Here is a 21933-nt window from a genome sequence, read left to right as displayed (position 1 = left end):
GTTTTACTCAAAATGTTTAATTCATTTTGAGCATGGGTAGCTACTCTTTTTTTCCCCACCAATTTATGTTTTTTTTTTTACTTTTAAACTGTCTCAGTTTTTTTGAATAATCAGTTACGTAATGTTAATGTTAAATCAACAGTAAAAACAAAAAAAAGTATGATATTTTCAATCCAGTTTTCTTTTTCCAGTGTGAAAACGGTTTGTGACTTCAGTACAAATGTCTCAAGAATAGTTCTACATTAAGTTTGATGAAATATTATTTTTTCTTTTTAAAAAAAAAATATTATACACACACCCAAAGAAACCAAAAAACAAACAAAATATACATTTATGCATAGATCCATGTTAGAAAGGCGTAATGACGTGGGGAGTTTGGTAAAATACGAAGCCTACGTAGAGCCCTTGAACGCAGCAGGCGTTATCGCGAGATTGCGTGCTTGTTAGCGGAAACTGTTTATGTCGGTAACTGTTTAGCGTGGTTTAGCGGCGTTTCGAGCAACATTTCTACCACTTTTTGTTGAATATTTAACGTTTTCTCGAGTGTTTTATGTTTGTTGTGGTTCGTCGCCATGGGGAAAGCAGATTTTCTCTCTCCGAAGGCGATAGGCAACCGGATAAAATCCAAAGGTCTCCAGAAGTTACGTTGGTATTGTCAAATGTGTCAGAAACAATGCAGAGATGAGGTGAGATATTCGTCATAAAATGGCTAACTTTTGTGATTGTATTGTCGCTGTTTATGTATTAAAATGGATTATTAACTTAACAGAACGGGTTTAAATGCCACTGCATGTCCGAGTCCCACCAGAGGCAGCTGCTGCTGGCCTCAGAGGACCCCAATAAGTTCATGGACTATTTCTCAGAGTGAGTTTGAACTTTAGCTTCATTTTCGTGATATGTAAAACATGTTAACGTCGAATTAAAGATGACGGAGTTAATAATTGTCTCCTTATTGTACCAGTGAGTTCAAGAGAGACTTCGTTGAGCTGCTCAGAAGACGCTTTGGTGAGTTCAGGTTCATTACAGATGTTTGTTTCTATATAAGAAGATAATTTTTTGTCCTGACTCTTGTAATTCTTGTTCTGCAGGAACCAAGCGAGTGCACAACAACATTGTCTACAACGAGTACATCAGTGACCGGGAACACGTCCACATGAACTCCACACAGTGGGAAACTCTCACTGACTTCACCAAGTGGCTGGGCAGAGAAGGTGAGCTGGTGGATAGAAACACACAGGTGGAAACTACTGAGGAAAAGTCAGACCAAACATATATTGAGGAGGAATGATACCTTATCCTGATAGCTGAGAATATCACTGTCAGATATTGCCTTGAATATGAAACGCTCCCACATCCTGCTGCCCAGACATGTCCCCCTTCCATATTTAATGAAAGTGTGGCTTAAAATGCTAAATTGGGGAGAAACAAACAAATACAGTAGGAACAAATACATTTGTCAGCTTATATAAGAATATATTCAAATATTTTTACTGTCAAAACAGATAAGTTTAGAAGGCAAACTTATTTCCAGAACAGGTTTGAGGGATAAAACACCACACTTAGAGGTAGTTTTAAGCTCTTTTTAAAAATGTCCACAGAGGTTGTGGCCTTTTTTTTTTAAACCTTAACTCTTTTGCAGGTTTTGCCACAGTGTTGGTGTGTAGTTCATTAAAGCAATTTGACGTTTAAAGGGACAACTAGGAGTTTCTCCAGTGGCAGAACGAAAAATTCTGCAACAATAAAAAAGTCTCATATTAATGTGGATGAATCTATGTTACCACTTGTTAATGGGTCCATTTTCGATAAATATATCGTTTTGTCTCTATTGTTATTTTGTTATTATTAGTGGTGGCGGAAATGCTGGTCGAGCCGACCAGCGTTTCCTTACTTTCGGTTTTGCGACGAGTCATGAGAATAACGCCGCTGAATTGCCGTTTATGGTCGGGACTACGACGGTATCTGAACCTCTTTGAACCTCTGACTTTAATTCTTGATGAATGAAAACATTCTTGGCAAGATGTCCGTCTTGCGCTGGTCCAAGAATTTCACCGTGCGCGCGGAGGCTCATGGTAAATGTAGTAGGAAACACTTCGCTTTCCAAAACTCCTCGTTGTCCCTTTAAGAAGTGCATTATAGTAACGTGCAAGATATAATAGCATGACTTATTTAAGTTTAAATACGTCGTATTTGGGCAACATTTATTGAGGTTGAGATTATATGCAGTATATTTAATTACTGATCTGTCTCGTGTGCTTCCTACAGGCCTGTGTAAAGTTGACGAGACCCCTAAAGGCTGGTACGTCCAGTACATCGACCGCGACCCGGAGACCATCCGCCGCCAAGAGGAGCAGGCGAGGAAGAAGAAGCACGAGCTGGACGACGAGGAGAGGAGCGCCAAGTTCATCGAGGATCAAGTCCGCAGAGGCCAAGACTGCAAAGAGACGGAGGTGAGTAAAAGCAGCGACACAGACCTGACGGCAGCCAAAGACGGTTTATAAACCAAGACCTTCCATGACGAGTCCTTCCTGTATGCATGTCCTTTAGGGAGACCAGAGGCAGCATAGAATGTATCGACTCCAATGGGACAATTTAACGTGAACACCGATTATGGTCGATTCTTTCTCCCCACAGTCACTGAAGTAAATTTTGGACTCATTTTTCAAAAGCCACATCTCTTCTGAACAGTTTGACACGAAAATGTCAATTTTCAGACGGACGCATCAGGAGAAAATCCACTTTGTTCAAGACCTGCCTCTGTCTCTACGACACACTATCGCGAGATTTGGCACAGATCTCCAAGGCAACGTCAAACAAACGGCCGAGAACTCCCGTGAAAATGATTTAAATTATATTTGTCATGCTAATTATGACTGTTAGTAGTGTAAATATTTAATGTTATCATAAGAAAATATAAATATCTCACTTTCATCTACCTACAAATTGTATAAATCCACACACACGATCACAGACGAGGTGGGGTGACGGTTGGCCACGCCCATTTAGAGAGACAGGAAGTGTATACCATTTCTATCATTGGAGCAGCCTCTCATGGAGGATCTTTCCATATATTGAATATCTTTGCGGCAGCTCAGATGTTACAGTTTCTAAATTTAAAGTAAAAGTTTGTGCTGTGTTTTTATTTTATTTTATAGGAAACTCCAGTTTATACAGAGCTGAAACGTGAGAATGAAGAAGAGAAAGGTTTGGATCTATTTACTTGTTTATTCGTAGATGTTGCATTTATTCTATCTTCATCAGAATTATGAAGTTTATACAATAATCGTTTTTCTCTTGCAGTTGCTTTCAATCTGGGAGCTTCTTCATGTGTAGCCGGTCCCTCCAAATCGAGGTACACAGATTTCTCTGCAGGACGTTCATTTTGCACAATTATCTAGTGGATATAAGTGAATTATTTTGTCTAAAACGTGTGTGTGTGTGTGTTTGTGTGTCTGTAGCTCTGCCCTCAGTGCCAGCGCTCTCAAAACAGCAGCATCGTCCTCGACCAAGAGGAAAGACACGTCCTCCGGTTCAGACTCCAGATCCGAGAAGAAGAAGAAATCTGCTCTGGAGGAGATCATAGAGGTGGAGTGGATGGTTTCGTTTTGTCTCCTGAATGTTTTTACAATTTGTTTATCTCCGTCTTCTGATGACGATGTTTCCCGCTCAGATGGAGGAGAGGAAGAAGAAGAATAAGCAGTCGGTCAAGACAGATTACTGGATGCAGCCCAACATCGTGGTCAAGGTCGTCACCAAGAGGCTCGGAGAAAAATACCACAAGAAGAAGGCCGTCGTCATGGTAAAGGCCTTTGCACACTGAGTCTGTTTTTTTCGTCCAAAATTGCCGCACGTCAAAAATTAAATTCGACCTCATGTTGTGTCGGATCATGTTTACACACCAAGTCCGAAACTTTTGTCCGTCATTAAAGTTTTCGGAACAGGTTCGATTTAATGCGTTTTTCGCATCTGTGAAAAGCCTTTTTGACCAATCACATCAGGGTTTCGAGGCTGGAGAGGGAGAGGGAGGGGGGGGGGGTTCACCCGTGCGTGTGTGCGTGCAAATTGGCTGTCTTCTGTTTAAAGCGACAGTGACAATCACGTGAAACTGAGGCGAACTCATTTGGTCTCTGATTACACTGGTAACAGCTGACCTCCAATGTAGACGCGACATGCGCGTGCGTGTGGAGCTGTGCGCCGCGGACATGCACGGTTCCCTACGTTGCTGTGTCAGGCAGGTGTTTCCACGGAGCTCTGCCCCGTTTCAGAGGTGAAGGAAGCCCTAAAGACGTCGCCTCCGCCATGTAGAATGTGTTCAATTAAAGTGAAACTAACACATTATATGGTCCTGACCCGTTTGCATCCCTGTTGACCAATCACATCAGGGTTTCGAGGCTGGAGAGGGAGAGAGAGAGAGGGGGGGGATCACTGCTGAGTGTGTGTGTGTGCGTGCGCCAGCCGCTGTTCAGGATCATGGAAATTGGCCGTCTTCTGTTTAATGTGTGAGCTAATAATCAATATCTATCCAACTGGACCACTGACATCCTAAAATAAACTGTTGAAGTGATCATCATGATAGTTCCGCTGCTCATTTACAAGCAGCAGATCCCCTCGCTATTGGCGTCCTCTCAGGATGGACACAATATTTTAATTTTTTTCTTTCATTTCTCGACGTGAGAGAACCACAAAGCGCATCAGTGCGTGGCGATTTTTGTCTCCCTCTCCGAAATTTGGAACATATACAAAATAAAAACGCATGCGAATAAAACGCAGCGGACTCAGTGTGCAAGGAGCCTGTGTGTAACGTTTTTTGTCGGATGACGGATACGAAAAACGCATGCGAAAAAAACAGACTCAGTGTGCATAGACCTTAAGAGTGTGTGTGATTCTTCCACACGTGTTCATGTGCATGTGTGAGGAGCTGTGACGTTCACAGTTGTGATTTTTGTCTTCGCTGCAGGAGGTGAGAGACAACTACACAGCGGTGGTGAAGTTGATTGACTCTGGAGACAAACTGAAGCTGGACCAGAACCACGTGGAGACGGTCATACCTGCACCAGGTGAGACGTCCTACCTGTATAGATTTATTTATATGAATTAAAATCAGCAGGTTGTTTTCCCTTGTCTTCCCTCCTCAGCATCTCACTGTCAAACTTTACTGCAGGTAAAAGAGTTTTGGTCCTGAACGGCCCGTACAGAGACACCGAGGCCGTGCTGGAGGGGATCGATGAGAAAAACTTCTGCGCCACACTCACCCTGGAATCTGTGAGTATTTCTAGGAATAGATTTACAGCTCTGGAAAAAGAATTAAGAGACCACTTCAAAATTATCAGTTTCTCTGGTTTTGTTATATGTGAGTAAAATAAACACTTATGTTTTATTCTATAAAGTACTGACAACAGTTCTCCCAAATTTGAAATATTTAGAGCATTTATTTGCAGAAAATCACAACTGCTCAAATTAACAAAAAAGATGCAGTGTTTTCAGACCTTGAATTATGCATAGAAGACAAATTCACATTAATTTTTAAACAACACCATTCTTTTTCTTTTTTAAACTTTTTTTTAAAGGAAGAATTTAGAAATTAACATTGGTGGAATAACCCCAATTTTTAATCACAACAATGGTTTTTATACTGTTCTTAATAAAAAGGAAAATAATTGGAGTAGTCTCTTAATTTATTCCAGAGCCAAACATAGAATTTGTATAAATCATGTTGCATTTTTTCATTAATTGTATCTAGTTTCTATGTTGCAGCTGCAGCCATTATTTACGTGTCACGTCCTCTCGTCCTCAGGGTCAACAGAGAGGGAAGAGGGTGGAAGTGGCTTATGAGGATTTCTCTAAACTGGCCTGAACCAGCAGCCCCTCCAGTCCAAGACTTAACCTCAGAGGGACTCTACTGTGTCAGAGTTACTTCCCTTGTACATACCACATATCCCACAATGCATCTCCAGCGGAGCATTACAGGAAAAGAAAAGAAAAAAAAAACACACAGATCAATAGTCTGACTTGTTTTTGTCTTTTTTTTTTATTTTGTCTCAATATTCAAGTTGATCTTAAACATTGCAGATGTAAATTTTGACCAAATAAATTCAACAAACATGACCTCAGGTGATCTCTGGAATCTATGACCTCAGTATGTGGATCAATATATTTATTTATCTATTTATTATCAGTGTGTGTGTGCGTGCGTGTTCAGACTAGAGCGTCTGGAGGAAGCTGTTGCGATCGGGGACGATGTAGTCGGTGTAGTGGCCGTCGATGAAGCCCTTCCCGCTGTTGTGAATGAACCAGCAGTAGACGTTAGAGCCTCGCTTCTTATCACGCCTGTAGTCCTTCTGCCAGCCCCTGAACACACACACACACACACACATGGTATTTATAGACACAATACACACTCTAAAGTTGTTCAGAAGTTGGTTTAATGCGAGAGACAAACCTGGTGACGAGCAGCTTGTTGCCCTTCACCTCCATTGTTGCCTCGTTCTTCAGGGGGTCCGGTCCTTCGTGGACGTCGTACACACTCACTTCAGGCTCCCGAGAAAACTGGCCTGTGAGATCACACGCATTTTTAACCTCAAACGCACAAATTTTCATAATGTATTGTACAATTTTCATGAATTTTGTTATTTTAAATATGCTGGGTATACAATATGTTCATTTTAAGCTGTCTACCACAACAAAAAAAATTTAAAAATCATATGGTATCTATACCATTGACACAGTATCCATATATGGCATCTGTTTCCTCTATATTTTTGTATTATGAACTGGAAGAGTATAATTTATTGGAGAAATAATAATTAAAGTAGTAAAAACATAAATATTTTTGCGGAATATAAAAAAAAATCTGACATATTCTTTATTTTTGCCCTTTTTTACCATTAGATATGATCAAAGTGGATCATTTTTATATGTTTTGATTGCAGATCTGAGAGTCATTGTTCTATTAAACTGGTCTTAAGGCTTAAATAGAAGCATGTTTGATTGACAGGTGTCTGATCCACACTTTGCTCTTTTCTCATCTCTGTTTTTACAAACAGACTTTTCCAGCACCTGTCAATGTCCAAACTATCTGATTTACAGTTTGATTCACTAAGGTCTGTGAATGATGGTTGTGGTGGTGAATTTCTCACCTATGAGCCCGTGCACCAGAGGGGAGTACTGGTTGTTATTTGGGATGTAGATACCGAGGAAGTCCACATTGATCTGGTGTTTCTTCCACACACGGTGAAGCAGCACCATCACCCGGATATTATTATTTACTGTGACGGTAACATGAGAGTCCTTCATGACGGAAATCCTCACCCTGGAGCACAGAAAGAAGAAAGAAGAGAGAAACCCAGATGTGAAACCCAGGTAAGTAAATACTTCTGTAATTAAAAGGTGTCGTCGTTAGTTACCCGTCCTGTGTGATTTCAGCTGTGGCCGCCCAGGTGAAGGAGTGGTTGTTCCTGCCGTCGGTCATGGTGATGCTGTCGGTGCCGACGGTCACGCTGACTCCATCGGGCTGGTAGTAGACCGAGATGACGCCGAAGTAGGTTTTGAAGCTGCCTTTCTGCATCTGCTTTGAGCCGATCAGCTGACCGTTCACCACCACGCCTTCAGGACAGGACAGGAAGTGCAATGAACAGGTACAAAAAGATGTGCAATGGAGCTAAGGATGCTAATGTTGTTAGCTTTTTATTGTGCTGTCAAGTAACCATGCGGTTTCCTGCACTGAGGTCTGCAAAAGCCATGTAGTGTCCATTTGTTACAGTATCGACACAATAAACCAATGAATGCCGTAATTGATAAACTATGTCTGGTGTCAAAATATTACATGTAGCAGCTTTAAAGGGATAGTTCACCCAAAATTGAAATTTCTCATTATCTACTCACCCTCATGTCGACTAAGGGCTGGGAGAAGTTTCAGAGTTATCCGTGGCTTCTCTGAGTTACAGGGGGTCTCGGCGTAGCAGTGCATGTCCATATGACGGTTGCAAATGGAAACTGTCTTCGTAACAAAAAGACACACCAAAAAACATCCAAATACCTCCATGCTGCTCGTCTGTAATGTCCCTCTTGTATTGAAGCCCCGACATGAGAAATTGTTCCGCCGGTCAGTGCAAATCACGCGAGATTTGCACTGACACAGGAAGAGCAGTGAACCAAGACACTGGGAGCTTCTGCTACAAACAAGCTTAAAATATAGACTTATTTAATTTTTTTCGGAACAATTTCTCATGTTGGGGCTTCAATACAAGACGGACATTACAGACGAGCAGCATGGAGGTATTTGGATGTTTTTTGGTGTGTCTTTTTGGACGAAGAAAGTTGGTATCCATTCACAACCATTATATGGACAACTATTGCTGCATGGACCCCCCGCAACTCAGAGAAGGCACAGAGGACTCTGAAAATTCTCACAGCTCTTAGGTGACATGAGGGTGAGTAGATAATGAGTGAAATTTGAATTTTGGGTGAACTATCCCTTTAAGGACTTGTAAAAAATAATATTCAGTACCTGTTCCATTGTCGGACACCAGGTTGAGGATGTGACCCGGTTTGGAGTCGATGTTGAAGCAGACGTCCATGTCACTTCTGGGCAGGTGGACGATGAAGTGGGGGTCGTTGTCCACTGGATGAGAAACACTGAGCTTGTTACACACTTGTTTCACACTGATAAACTCCAGAAATGTGTGTGTGTGTTTGTGTATATCTGTGTGGTGTTGTTACCTAAGTTGACTGTCGGACTCAGAACCCACTCCTCTGGGCCCTTGGCAGCCTGACTCGGGGGGGCGGTGGTGGTCATCTGGACCCAGGGTGGAGGCTGGTAGACGACTGGTACCGGAGATACGCTGCCTCCCGAGCCGCCTCCTAATCCTATTCCTACACACACAGCATCACATCATGTTTGTTTTTTTATCACGTCTTACTCCTCCTCGTTGACTATAAAGTGTCTGTTTTGATTAGTTAAAGGGATAGTTCACCCAAAATTCAAATTTCACTCATTATCTACTCACCCTCATGTGGACTAAGGGCTGGGAGAAGTTTCAGAGTTATCCATGGCTTCTCTGAGTTACAGGGGGTCTCGGCGTAGCAGTGCATGTCCATATAACGGTTGCAAATGGATACCAACTGTCTTCGTAACAAAAAGACACACCAAAAAACATCCAAATACCTCCATGCTGCTCGTATGTAATGTCCGTCTTGTATTGAAGCCTCGAAATGCGAAATTGTTCCGAAAAAAATTAAACAAGTCTATATTTCAAGCTTGTTTGTAGCGGAAGCTCCTCTTCCTGGTTCGTCCAAATTGGACGGACCAGGAAGAGGACAGAAGAGGAGCTTCCGTTACGGTATTTGGATGTTTTTTGGTGTGTCTTTTTGTTACGAAGAAAAGTGGTATCCATTTGCAACCATTATATGGACATGCACTGCTACATCGAGACCCGCTGTAACTCAGAGAAGCCACGGAGGACTCTGAAACTTCTCCCAGCCCTTATATTAGTCAACATGAGGGTGAGTAGATAATGAATTTTGGGTGAACTATGCCTTTAAACATTTTGGGAAGCACCTGAGCAGCAGCCGTGCTTGGGGTCCTTCGGGGAGTCAGCCAGCAGCCTCTCCGTGGCGTCCTCGCTCTCCACCAGCAGAGCGGTGAGCGGAGTGACGAACTGATGCTCCACGGCCAGCGCCATGATCCGCTGGGTGATCTTCCTCTTCTTGGCGGCCGTCGGCGCCAGAGACCTGCAGGAAGGAGAACCACACGGCAACTGTTACAAAGACAAGAAAACTGAGGGACTCGACATCCACAGTGGTGGACAGGAACAGAGTACATTTACTTGAGTACTGTACTTAAGTACATATCCAGAGGATTTGTGCTGTACTTTACTTGAGTATTAGATTTCTTTGGTACTTATTACTCTTACTTGAATACATTTCCAAGACAAATATTTATACTTTTACTCGAGTTAATTTCTAGGAAGGCTGAAAAGTACTCGTTACTTTCAGGTCTGCTTTTCTTTTTCTTTTTTTTTTCTAAAATCCTATTGGACACAAGCTGTGTTTGTCAAAGAAGGAAACCCTAACCCCTAAAAGTCAGGTCCAACAAAAATCAGTGCAGCTGGTTTCAAAGAGTTCATTCTCAGAAACAAGAGTTAAAAGCTCCTTAAATTCATTTAGAAAAAATTATAGCAATTCATTGATGTGAAAAATAAGAAATTTACTCTTACTCTTACTTTTACTTTTACTTAAAGTAAATTTAAAAGCCTGTACTTTTGGATATTTAAAGCAGAAGTAAGTGGTCCGGTCGTTTTCGCTAATGCTGCGTTCCAGGCAGGCTTTTGAAATCGTAAATTACAGCTTCAAGTCACAACTTACGACTTTGTAGCGTTCCAGGCAACCCACTCGTGTTTTTTCGACCTGTTTTACCGGTGAAAGTCACTATAACGGCCACTCGTAACTTCCGACCGGTGAACTCGTACCAGATCGACCTGGTACGACTTCACGGTCGGAAAAATACGAGTTTCCTTGAACGCACCATAACAGTCCTCGTCCCTACGTCGCCACATTCAGGGCGTCCCTTGGCTGCACACACAGCCCTGCATGCCGTTCTCTCTCCTCATTGGATAAAAACTGTAGGATACGAGAAATGTTTTCTCCTCGGCTCAGAGCAGAGCAGAGTGACTGACAGACCCGTGTTTCAGTCCAAACACTCTATGTAAGTGATTGCTGTCGGAAGATATAACTATTTAAGACTTATATTAACACAAATATATCACTTACTTCTGCTTTAAGTACCTTTAGAAGCAAGTACTTTTTTACTCTTACTCGAGTAACATGTCGACTGAGCTACTTTTACTTGTAACGGAGTAAATTTTGACCAGTAGTATTTGTACTCTTACTCAAGTACTGGGGTGGAGTACTCTGTCCATCTCTGGACATCCATTCATCTCTTGTATCACCCTGCTCTCACCTCTCAGCTATCAGCTGCTTGACGGTGATGTAAGCCCACATCTGTCTGGCGAAGCCCGTGAACGAGTGCTGCTGCTTGGCCAACTCTGCGTCCAGCTCCGTGGTGTCGGCCTCGGTCTCCAGGGTGATGTCCAGACGGGCCTGCAAGACGACGAGATGGGACCTGTGTGACCTTTAACCTCCTACTGCAAAAACTCAAAGTCTTTCCAAGAATATTTGTCTTATTTCTTGTCAAAATGTCTCATTTCTAGTCAAAACTAACCTCTCAGACTCATCACCTAAAAATTAACTTGTTTTTAGATCTATTTCTTGTCAAAATGTCTAATTTCTAGTCAAAACTAATCTCTTTCCACTTAAAATAAGACTCATCACCTAAAAATTAACTTGTTTTTAGATCGTTTTCACTTGTTTCAAACAAATTTTCACTTGAAATAAGTAGAAAAATCTGCCAATGAAAGCAAGTTGTTTGTGCTTGTAATAAGGAAGAAAAACTTGCTCCACTATCAGATTATTTCAAGTGAAAATATGCTTGAAAGATGTAAAAAAAAAAAAAAAAAGTGTCTAAAAACAAGCTGCTTTTTAATGTGATGAGTCTTATTTTTAGTAGAATGAGATTTGTTTTGACCAGAAATGACATTTTGACTAAAAATAAGACAAATATTCTTGGTAAGATATTAGATTTTTTGCAGTGGCCCAACTCTGATTTAAATGGTGAAATTAAACACGGCTCTAAGTTTGTGCTTGTGTTGTTGTTGCACTCACAGCAGATGCGGTGGTGAAGCTGGTCAGCGTGTTGGCCTCGGACGGCAGCACCTTCCCAGCCACCACCAGCTCCGAGCCACTGAAGTATTTATCGAAGCGGTTCTGGGTGACGTCCGACACGGTTTCCTCTGGGAACTGAATGGCGATTCTTCTCAGCAGCGGAGAGGAGACCTGGCTGTAGAACGTCTGCACAGGAAGAGGAAGAGGAGCAACAACCAAGGTGATGCTTCGAATGTCAAAGGAAGTATGGATGGATTTGATAAGGCAGTCAAGCTTTGGTTTGTTTGAGAAGAAGTCACGTTAACCCTCCTGTTGTCTTCCTGGGTCAAGGAAGGAAGGAAGGAAGGAAGGAAGGAAGGAAGGAAGGAAGGAAGGATGAAGGGATAGAAGGAAGGAAGGAATGCAGGAAGGACCAAGGGAAGGAAGGAAGGAAGGATGAAGGGATAGAAGGAAGGAAGGAATGTAGGAAGGACCAAGGGAAGGAAGGAAGGAAGGCAGGCAGGAAGGACCAAGGGAAGGAAGGAAGGAAGGATGAAGGGATAGAAGGAAGGAAGGAATGTAGGAAGGACCAAGGGAAGGAAGGAAGGAAGGACCAAGGGAAGGAAGGAAGGAAGGAAGGATGAAGGGATAGAAGGAAGGAAGGAAGGATGGATGGATGGATGGATGGATGGATGGATGGATGGATGGATGGATGAAGGGATAGAAGGAAGGAAGGAATGCAGGAAGGACCAAGGGAAGGAAGGAAGGAAGGAAGGATGAAGGGATAGAAGGAAGGAAGGAATGCAGGAAGGAAGGAAGGATGAAGGGATAGAAGGAAGGAAGGAATGCAGGAAGGGCCAAGGGAAGGAAGGATGAAGGGATAGAAGGAAGGAAGGAATGTAGGAAGGACCAAGGGAAGGAAGGAAGAAAGGAAGGATGAAGGGATGGATGGAAGGAAGGAAGGAAGGAAGGAAGGAAGGAAGGAAGGAAGGAAGGAAGGACAAAGGGAAAGATGGGAGGAAAGAAGAAAGGGAAAAGGGAAGGAAAGATAGATGGAGGGAGGAAACAGATTGGGTCAAAAAAGAAGTAAGGATGAAGGGAAAGAAGGAAGGGAGGTAGGGAGGCAAAAAGGACTGTGGAAAGAAGGAAGGGAAGATGGAAGAAAAGAAAGATGGAGAGAGAGAACAGATTCGTTCAAGGAAGGAAGAAGGGAAAGAAGGAAAGGAAAAGGGAGGAAAGAAAGATGGAGGGGGGAACAGACCAGGTGAACTGGATCAAAAGAGGAAGGAAGAAGAAGTAAGGACGAATGGAAGGAAGGAAGGAAGGGAGGAAGGGAACAGATTAGGTCAATTTGACCCAGAGGGACAACAGGAGGGTTAAGTCCTTTCATGTCCTCGTACCCGTAGCTGCTCTGCGGCGTCGTGGTTGGCGTAGATCCTCTGAGCCATGCCCCTGTTCTCCATGGCGATGCGCTCCAGGAAGTCGTAGTCCACGTCAAAACCGATGCCCAGTGAGAAGAGAGAGAACTCCTCTCTCATCACTCGCTTCACGTTCTTCTGGATGGTGCTGAGCTTGATCTCTCCTGCAGCGAGGAAACCATGTTGGATCAGATGTTTGCATTAAAAAAACAAGAGCACTAATACATCATCTTAAAGGGATAGTTCACCCAAAATTGAAATGTCACTCATTATCTACTCACCCTCATGTCGACTAAGGGCTGGGAGAAGTTTCAGAGTCCTCCGTGGCTTCTCTGAGTTACAGGGGGTCTCGGCGTAGTAGTGCATGTCCATATAACGGTTGCAAATGGATACCAACTGTCTTTGTAACAAAAAGACACACCAAAAAACATCCAAATACCTCCATGCTGCTCGTATGTAATTGAAGCCCCAACATGAGAAATTGTCCCGAAAAAAATTCAATAAGTCTATATTTCAAGCTTGTTTGTAGCGGAAGCTCCTCTTCCCAGTTCGTCCAAATTTGACGAACCGGGAAGAGAAGCTTCGAGAAGCTTCCGCTACAAAACAAGCTTGAAATATAGACTTATTGAATTTTTTTCGGGACAATTTCGCATTTTGGGGCTTCAATACAAGACAGACATTACATACGAGCAGCATGGAGGTATTTGGATGTTTTTTGGTGTGTCTTTTTGTTACGAAGACAGTTGGTATCCATTATATGGACATGCACTGCTACGCCGAGACCCCCTGTAACTCAGAGAAGCCACGGAGGACTCTGAAACTTCTCCCAGCCCTTAGTCCACATGAGGGTGAGTATAGATAATGAGTGAAATTAAGAGTTAGGTAAAGTGGTCTTTTGTAGAAAATGAGACCAACCAAGCCAAGCCAAACCAAACCATTCTTGCCTCCTCCAACTCTTATTTCCATGAGTTTGTCTTACCCACAGTTGGATCTCCATCCGACACCAGAATGATCATGGAGACGGAGCGAGGGTCCGTTAACCCTTGATTTGATGCCCTCACCAGCATCTGAACTGCTCTCATCAGTGCCTCATTGATGTTTGTTCCTGGGGTCAAAGGTCAGTAAAACGTTAGCAAGTGTAAACTTTTTCAGAACATATGTATTTGCAAGAATATTTTCCTCGTTCCTATTTGCCTCACCTCCATTGGGCTTGATGCTCTGGACGTATCTCTTGGCGTCTGCGATCTGGATGGACGAGCCGGGGACCAGCTCTTCGCTCCAGCAGCGCACGTTGTGGTTGAAGTCGATAATGCTGAAGTGATCGTCAAAAGTCAAGTCATCCAAAATAGCCTGCATGGCCTCCACTGTCTGTAGAGAGAAGTTTGTGGTAGTTAGAGTGTATTCTGCAGAGTGACCACAGGGTGGCAGTGTTTCACAAAGAAGATATTATGAAAGATTGAGCAGGGAGAAGGAGTAGTTGGAACAGTTGGAGGGGCCAAAGTGCACAAAGCTGTGAGCTCTGTAAACAACAAATCTCTTACTTGCTTCATCTTGACCCCCCACATTGACCCACTGACGTCTATGACGAACACAATGTTTTTAGGGAGAGGGGAGAGGTTGGTTGGAGCGAAGAAGTGGACGAAGTGGCCATCTGAGACCTGGAAAGGAGAAAGAGAAAGAGAGAGGCTGAGTGAGTCATCTCCAAAAACCTCTCCAGCTGGATTCAAGATTTTAAAAAATGAGGCGATAAACTCAGACTTGGATGATTTAAGTATTTGATACCTGCAGTTCGCCGAGGTTGCTGTCCCTGTTCACATCGTATTTGACAGTAAAGATGCCATCGATGGCACTGCCGGTGCAGTTCTCACATTTTCTCTGCTGCTGTAGGTTGGGCTTGAAGACGATATGAGACTGGGGAACACAGGAAGAGTGGATGAAACAGATGAGATGGGTTTTTTATACTTTTGTTACAAGACCTTCCTATTTGTCCATCCAAATGAATCCTTTTTTTTTCTTCTTAACAAGTTCAAAGTTGTTTTTTACATTGTATAATTGCAGTGTACCATGATTTATCCACCAAATGTTTTCAGCCACTGTATCTGGGCCTGTGCGGACAGGTTATTTAGATCCCCACCACCAAATATAGTCAACATCAAGTGGTCTTGTGCAACTGTATTTCACCTATGGGTAGCCTGAATGTGAATGTTTTTCCTTTGAAATACCTAAATATTTTCTAGAACTAAAGCAACAAATTGAATGTATAGGCTGTGGTGCTTTGTGTGTTTTCCGTTATTACCTTATCTTTGGTTGTCGTAGTTCTGATGAGATTTGAAAATTGCTCCCCGAGGGTGTTCGGTGTTTGTACTGAGGCAATTCCCTTTGGCTCAAAGATGTACACATCCACCTAAAGAGAAGATCGGTTGAGGAACGATTGCCAGATCACACTCACTGGCAAACAGAAACATTCGCCTACACTGCAAAAACTCAAAATCTTTCCAAGAATATCTGTGTTATTTCTAGTCAAAACTAATTCTAGGCAAAACTAATCTCTTTCCACTTAAAATAAGACTCATCACCTAAAAGTGTACTTGTTTTTAGATAATTTTCACTTGTTCCAAACAAATTTTCACTTCAAATAAGTAGAAAAATCTGCCAGTGAAAGCAGGCTTTTTGTGCTTGTAATAAGGAAGAAAAACTTGCTCCACTATCAGATTTTTCTACTTGCTCCACTATCAGATTTTTCTACTTAAAATATGCTTGAAAGAAGTAAAAAGTGTCTAAAATCAAGCTACTTTTTATGTGATGAGTCTTATTTTAAGTATAATGAGATTTGTTTTGACTATAAATAACATTTTGACTTGAAATAAGACAAATATTCAAATATTCTTGGTAAGATATTTGAGTTTTTGCAGTGTACTGTAAACTTTACCTGAAACTGTGGCACCAGCCTGCCAGGCTGCAGGTACAGCGTGTGCTCATAGAAACCCAGCCTCCTGCTCATCATCTCCTGGTAGTGGAGCTCAAACTCAATATTACTGCCCGGAGGAACATGGACCTCTGTCTTAAAGGTCTCCATGTCCTGGGAATTAGCCCTGTAAAGAAAGACAGATAGCTCAGTCTTGATCAAGCTGTTGAGAACTTTAGGGGCTTTAAGTCCACACTGCAAAAACTCACATATCTTACCAAGAATATTTGCCTTATTTCTAGTCAAAATGTAATTTCTAGTCAAAACAAATCTCATTATACCTCAAATAAGACTCATCACATAAAAAGTAGCTTGTTTTTAGATAATTTTCACTTGTTTCAAACAAATTTTCACTTGAAATAAGTAGAAAAATCTGATAGTGGAGCAAGTTTTTCTTCCTTATTACAAGCACAAAAAACTTGCTTTCACTGGCAGATTTTTCTACTTATTTCAATACGCTTTATGCACAGCTCCACTACTTCCTGAAATAAGAAATTATTGGACCAATTGATTAATCCAGGGGTGCCTGACCATTGTTGTGAGGTCAGACACACCTGGATTAATCAATTGGTCCAATAATGTAAAACAGGAAATAAACAAGCTGGCTTATTTCAGGAAGTAGTGGAGCTGTGCATAAAGCCCATCGAAAATTTGTTTGAAACAAGTGAAAATGATCTAAAAACAAGTTCATTTTTAGGTGATGAGTCTTATTTTAAGTGGAAAGAGATTAGTTTTGACTAGAAATGAGACATTTTGACAAGAAATAAGACAAATATTCTTGGAAAGATTTTGAGTTTTTGCAGTGCAGGATGCTGGTTCAGTACCTGACGATGCCTGCTGCTTTGCCTCGAGCTCTAGCCTGAGCGTAAAGGTTTCTGGCTACTGTCTTCTCCTTCACCGAGCCCATGAATACAATCCCATTCACATTCCTGCAACGAGAAAAGGAGTGAAAAGTGAGAATTGTACTGGTTCTGTTGAGTTCACAGCTCGGCTGAGAAGGACCTGGACTCACATGGTGAAGTTGGTGATGAAAGCTCGTTTGGGGATCTGGACGTTGAAGCCGATGCTCTGAGCTTTAGAGCCTGAGTTGACCACCGAGCTCCTGACGGTGGTGTGGGCGAAGCGGGACGTGATCCGACTCTCCACCTTGTAGCTCCGGACGGTGATGTCATCTCCACGGATGGCCTGTGCAGAGGCGGTGAACAAGGAACAATGGAGATCCAGGTATTTGTACAGTTTGGGACTGATTGAATTGGTTGAATTTGATGACTTGGGACTTTGACCCTGTTTGGACCTGACCTTGACTCAAATCTGACTATGGTGGTCTTGATTCACACAACATACACGTAAACATTCACATATACACATAACACATACATTCACATATACACGTGAGAAACATACATTTATACATGACACAACAAGAACAAACAACAAGGCTCCCTAATAATGAACAAACCACAGAAAAAATCTGACAGACAACACAGACATCACCATTTCTCTACTCAGATTCCATTCAATACTTCAATACCTTGAGTAATCTAATATAATACACCCCCAAAGTAAATAAATAAGTCACATAATAAGCATTAACTGTCTGAAGTGACTGCGACCAATGACATGCACTTCAACTACTCCATATACATACACTCCAAGAAAAAGGGTACAACCACAACTGTAGCCAGTCCTCTTCATAACCTCAATACACTGCAAAAACTCAATCAATGTCATTTTAAAATCTTGCTTTCACTGGCAGATTTTTCTACTTATTTCAAGCGAAAATTTGTTTGAAACAAGTGACAATGATCTAAAAACAAGTTAATTTTTAGGTGATGAGTCTTATTTTAAGTGAAAAGAGATTAGTTTTTACTAGAAATGAGACATTTTGACAAGAAATAAGACAAATATTTTTGCAGTGTATATTAGATCATATTTCATTAAATTCTAAGAGATACTGTTTTAACAGTAATTTAAACCGGTTGAATTTGATGACTTGGGATTTTGACCCTGTTTGGACCTGGCCTTGACTCAAATCTGACTATAATGGTGGTCTTGATTCAAGCTAGGGTATGTTTAGCATCAAAAACATCAACATTGACAACTTGTTTACTTATTTGGTAAAAAAAAAAACTTCTATACAAAGTGACCTACAAGTGAGCAACATTACAAAAGCTATAAGGCCTTACCTTAAGTGTAAGCACATAGTAGGCTACTACATCCATTCAAAAGGTGCATAAAAGTTACTGTAGGTATGTTAAGGTGTTAAATTTGTGAGGGGAGGAGGTACTGTTGGAAGAGATTTTTCAAGATTATGGTCTGACAGCATTTGGTTACCACGAATCGGAACGGTCTAAGCATCGTATATAGGCTTCAATTTGAACTGCTAATTTCAGTTTTAGTACGACTGTACATACATTTTCATCCAGTACAGGGGTAGGCCTACTTCTTTAGAGCTTTTAAAACCTCCAATACACTGGTTAATTCAACATTGAATTTAGGGAGTATTGTGCAACTAGGTTTGATTTTTAACCACAGAAAATTGCTTAAACATTCGTCTGTTTGTTTTTTACTATGGTCTTTGTTGCGCCTCAGGTTATAATCAAAGTCTTGAGTCGATCTTTCTCCTCTTGGACCTGGTCTTGTGATTCAAAATCAAGATTTTAAACATGGATCAAGTGTGGTTGCTTTGTTTAGAAGTGGACAGAAGGTCTCTGCAAGTTTGAAAGAGTTGAATTAAAGAAAAAAAAACTATAAACTTGATAAAAACACAAAATAATACAGCCGACTCTACGCAGCTGTCCTATTATTTTGACTCCGTGGGTAGAGAAATAGACAGAAAAGGGAAGCAGAGCAGGATTAGTTGCAACCAAAGTCAATAACCCGTCAGTCATGGGAATCTCTTCAAACAAGCAGCATATTGATTGCGAGATAAAGTTAAACTCTGTCACAGTGGAGAGGCCTGCAACAACAAGCCCAGAGTCGTACTTCAAAGTCTTCCTGCTCCTCGCTGGTCAATATCGCTCTCTGAAACACACAACAGACACACAAAGGTCGTCAGATTCACGCTGTCTTCATCTGATTATAAATCACAAAGTGTTGCTATATGAATTATTGTTTCTGGAGATGGTGCAGGAGCAGAGGCAGCTTGTGTGTGGGGGTGTCTCGTTTGTTTTTGTGCAATTGGTAAGATGCATTCCCTGGATGTGTGCTGCATGCAGCTATTGCAACACGAGTGAGAAAAGCAAACAGACGGTTTGTGCTCTGCGTTCATGTATAAAAAGTGTAAAGTCAAAGTGAAGTGAGGTTGTTTGGACGGAGATCTCACCTTGTGTCTCTCCCGATGATCCCGTAGATGTGACTGGAGGAAAAAAAAGAAAGAGGAGATTGATCTACTGAACTGATTTAACCTTGTTAGACAAATAAGACTTTTGTATTTTTATGCAAGTTGCTGTTATGTTTGGATTTAACAACATGTCTTCAGTTTAGAAAAGCAATTGATTAGGTTAATTTTAAAGGTGAGATACTGAACAAGGATTTAGACACTCAAATATATTTTATAAACAACTCCAATTTTAAACAGATTCAACACTTATCTGAAATAGTGAAGTAAATAAGACTTTACAGACTCATTGCACAAAGAATGTTGTGTGAAAACATTGCACAAACTTTATAGATCTGGAAAATATTGACCAAATGGTGAAACATGAGGCTTTAGACAACTAAAGAAGAATTTCTAAGTGGGTGTTGGGGGTCAAATGGCAAAGAATATTAGATTAGATTTACATCCAGAAACCAGAAGAAAGCATTCCGGTAAAAAATGATCTAGGAACAAACCTTTAAATGATATAAAATGAAATGTTCTTGCAATTGTGATGAAATTCTTTCAAGTTACTTTGGTCTGAATTTAACTTCCATACTTATTAATGTGAAAATTATTAACACTAAAAAAACAAATAAAGTTAAAACTTCTTGAGTCAATGATTGGAAAAACAGCCACCACCACTGACTGAGGCCAAACCAACCATATTCACCAGAATTTTAATTTAATCTCTGTTTTGTGAATAAAAAGTGGCACAAACAGAGTCTTTTAGAGACTTTTAGAGACTCCAACTCACCACCTCGTCCTCCCATTCTCCATCTATCACAAACTCAAAGCAGCGGCCCTGGTGGAGGAGCAGGAGCCCGAGCAGCGGCAGCAGCAGACGCCTCATTTTTCCAGGCCGGTGGTCTCAAACACACATATCCTCACACACACACATAGAAAACATAGAAAACAAGACGGGACGGTCGCTCCTTCTGCAGAGAGCCTTGTGGAAACACAGCCCAGCTCGAACCTGAAGGTTAAAATCCACTGAACTGATCGACTCCCCCAGGCCCCAGTCAATATTTGTTGTGTTTCATGGAACCCAGAGAGGAGAAGGAAACTTTGAAACTTGACCTGCAGTGTGGGCAGGGTAAATAGGACACATCTGGCCCATTCAGAGATTAAACAGGAGGTTTCACATCACTCAGATTGATTGAAGATCTGCTGCTTTGATATCTAAAGGCTTCGTCACAACCTGTTCATTACTGTGCAAACTCAGGCAGACGTCGCTCTGATGAGTCTCTGATACAAAATAGTATTTTTTTTATCAGTTTGTGTAGAATATAAAGATACAAAATTAACTTTTTCATAAGAAACATGTAATTGTGCACTATGGCCGCTAGATGGCGCCAAAGTAAACGTGATTGCTGAAGTTTGACCTCTGTTCGTGCTTAACACAGGATGTTGGTCAATTTCTTTTTTTCTTTTAGGTGAGAGGTTAGATATTCACACATTGGTATGGTTGAAACTACACATGTTTTCATTGTAAATGAAAATCAATAGTATAAATACAAAGTGTAAATGAAAGCAAAACAATATAAATCTACATACAGTATAATGCCCTTACACCGACTAAATATGTAGCCTAGCCGAATATATAAGTGGGAAAGTGCCATTTTTACATTTGCAAGCAAATAATATCAACTATTTTCATACTTGGAAAAGTTTAAAATGTAAATATTCTGCAATTTGTCTATACATTTATGTCATAATGGGTTAAATTAATTCATTTTTGTTGGCGATTATGAAACAGAGGTCAGATTAGAGGCCACTGATGGAAACTCTGCTCAATGGCAGTGTCATGCTGCCTTCAGGGGCTTCTTGTAAATCCCAGCTCCTGTACTTTGTACATCACACTCTCTACATGACCTCGATGTTTTCTAATTAAAAAAAAGAAAAAAAGAAGAAGTTAAAGCAGAAGTAAGTGATATATTTGTGTTAATATAAGTCTTAAATAGTTCTATCGTCCGACAGCAATCACTTACATAGAGTGTTTGGTCTGAAACACGGGTCTGTCAGTCACTCTGCTCTGCTCTGAGCCGAGGAGAAAACATTTATCGTATCCTACAGTTTTTATCCAATGAGGAGAGAGAACGGCATGCAGGGCTGTGTGTGCAGCCAAGGGACGCCGTGAATGTGGTGACGTAGGGACGAGGACTGTTATGGTGCGTTCAAGGAAACTCGTATTTTTTCCGACCGTGAAGTGGTACCAGTTCGATCTGGTACGAGTTCACCGGTCGGAAGTTACGAGTGGCCGTTATAGTGACTTTCACCGGTAAAACAGGTCGGAAAAAACACGAGTGGGTTGCCTGAAACGCTACAAAGTCGTAAGTTGTGACTTGAAGCTGTAATTTACGATTTCAAAAGCCTGCCTGGAACGCAGCATTAGCCAAAACGACCGGACCACTTACTTCTGCTTTAATGGTTGTATATTATAGCTGTGCTGCTGTTAGTTTAATCAATCCGAAATGTATTCATGATCATTTTGTGCC

General features: G+C 41.4%; 2 protein-coding genes across 4 annotated transcripts; one reads left to right on the top strand and one right to left on the bottom strand.

Annotated features, from left to right (window-relative positions):
- The first annotated feature begins 446 nt into the window (after nt 1-446).
- kin (Kin17 DNA and RNA binding protein) lies at nt 447-6102 on the top strand. Of its 3 annotated transcripts, none has more exons than XM_085769450.1 (12): nt 447-686; nt 770-864; nt 962-1005; nt 1089-1211; nt 2263-2447; nt 3153-3201; nt 3298-3349; nt 3456-3582; nt 3668-3796; nt 4955-5054; nt 5159-5259; nt 5792-6102. In XM_085769450.1, the coding sequence occupies exons 1-12, from the start codon at nt 573-575 to the stop codon at nt 5849-5851; spliced, it is 1179 nt and encodes a 392-aa protein (XP_085625576.1). In that variant the 5' UTR covers nt 447-572; the 3' UTR covers nt 5852-6102. The 3 variants fall into 3 exon arrangements, with proteins under 3 accessions (XP_085625576.1, XP_085625578.1, XP_085625577.1); XM_085769452.1 differs by having other exon boundaries at nt 3456-3587; nt 3679-3796; XM_085769451.1 differs by having other exon boundaries at nt 3456-3594; nt 3683-3796.
- Nucleotides 6007-20397, bottom strand: itih2 (inter-alpha-trypsin inhibitor heavy chain 2). The gene is made up of 21 exons (XM_085769449.1): nt 20193-20397; nt 19403-19435; nt 19063-19101; nt 17090-17262; nt 16902-17006; nt 16042-16204; nt 15409-15516; nt 14895-15023; nt 14654-14770; nt 14312-14480; nt 14092-14217; nt 13095-13276; nt 11716-11901; nt 10955-11094; nt 9554-9726; nt 8716-8868; nt 8504-8617; nt 7401-7599; nt 7134-7306; nt 6437-6548; nt 6007-6345 (listed from the first exon to the last, which is right to left on the bottom strand). The coding sequence occupies exons 1-21, from the start codon at nt 20286-20288 to the stop codon at nt 6198-6200; spliced, it is 2838 nt and encodes a 945-aa protein (XP_085625575.1). The 5' UTR covers nt 20289-20397; the 3' UTR covers nt 6007-6197.
- Between the last annotated feature and the right edge of the window lie 1536 nt (nt 20398-21933).

Source organism: Trachurus japonicus, chromosome 23, assembly GCF_045865225.1.
Source record: "Trachurus japonicus isolate A0001 chromosome 23, Traja_1.0".
Taxonomy (NCBI): Eukaryota; Metazoa; Chordata; class Actinopteri; order Carangiformes; family Carangidae; genus Trachurus; species Trachurus japonicus.
Note: the sequence above shows the minus strand (reverse complement) of the source record. Positions and strands in the feature narration are given on the sequence as shown.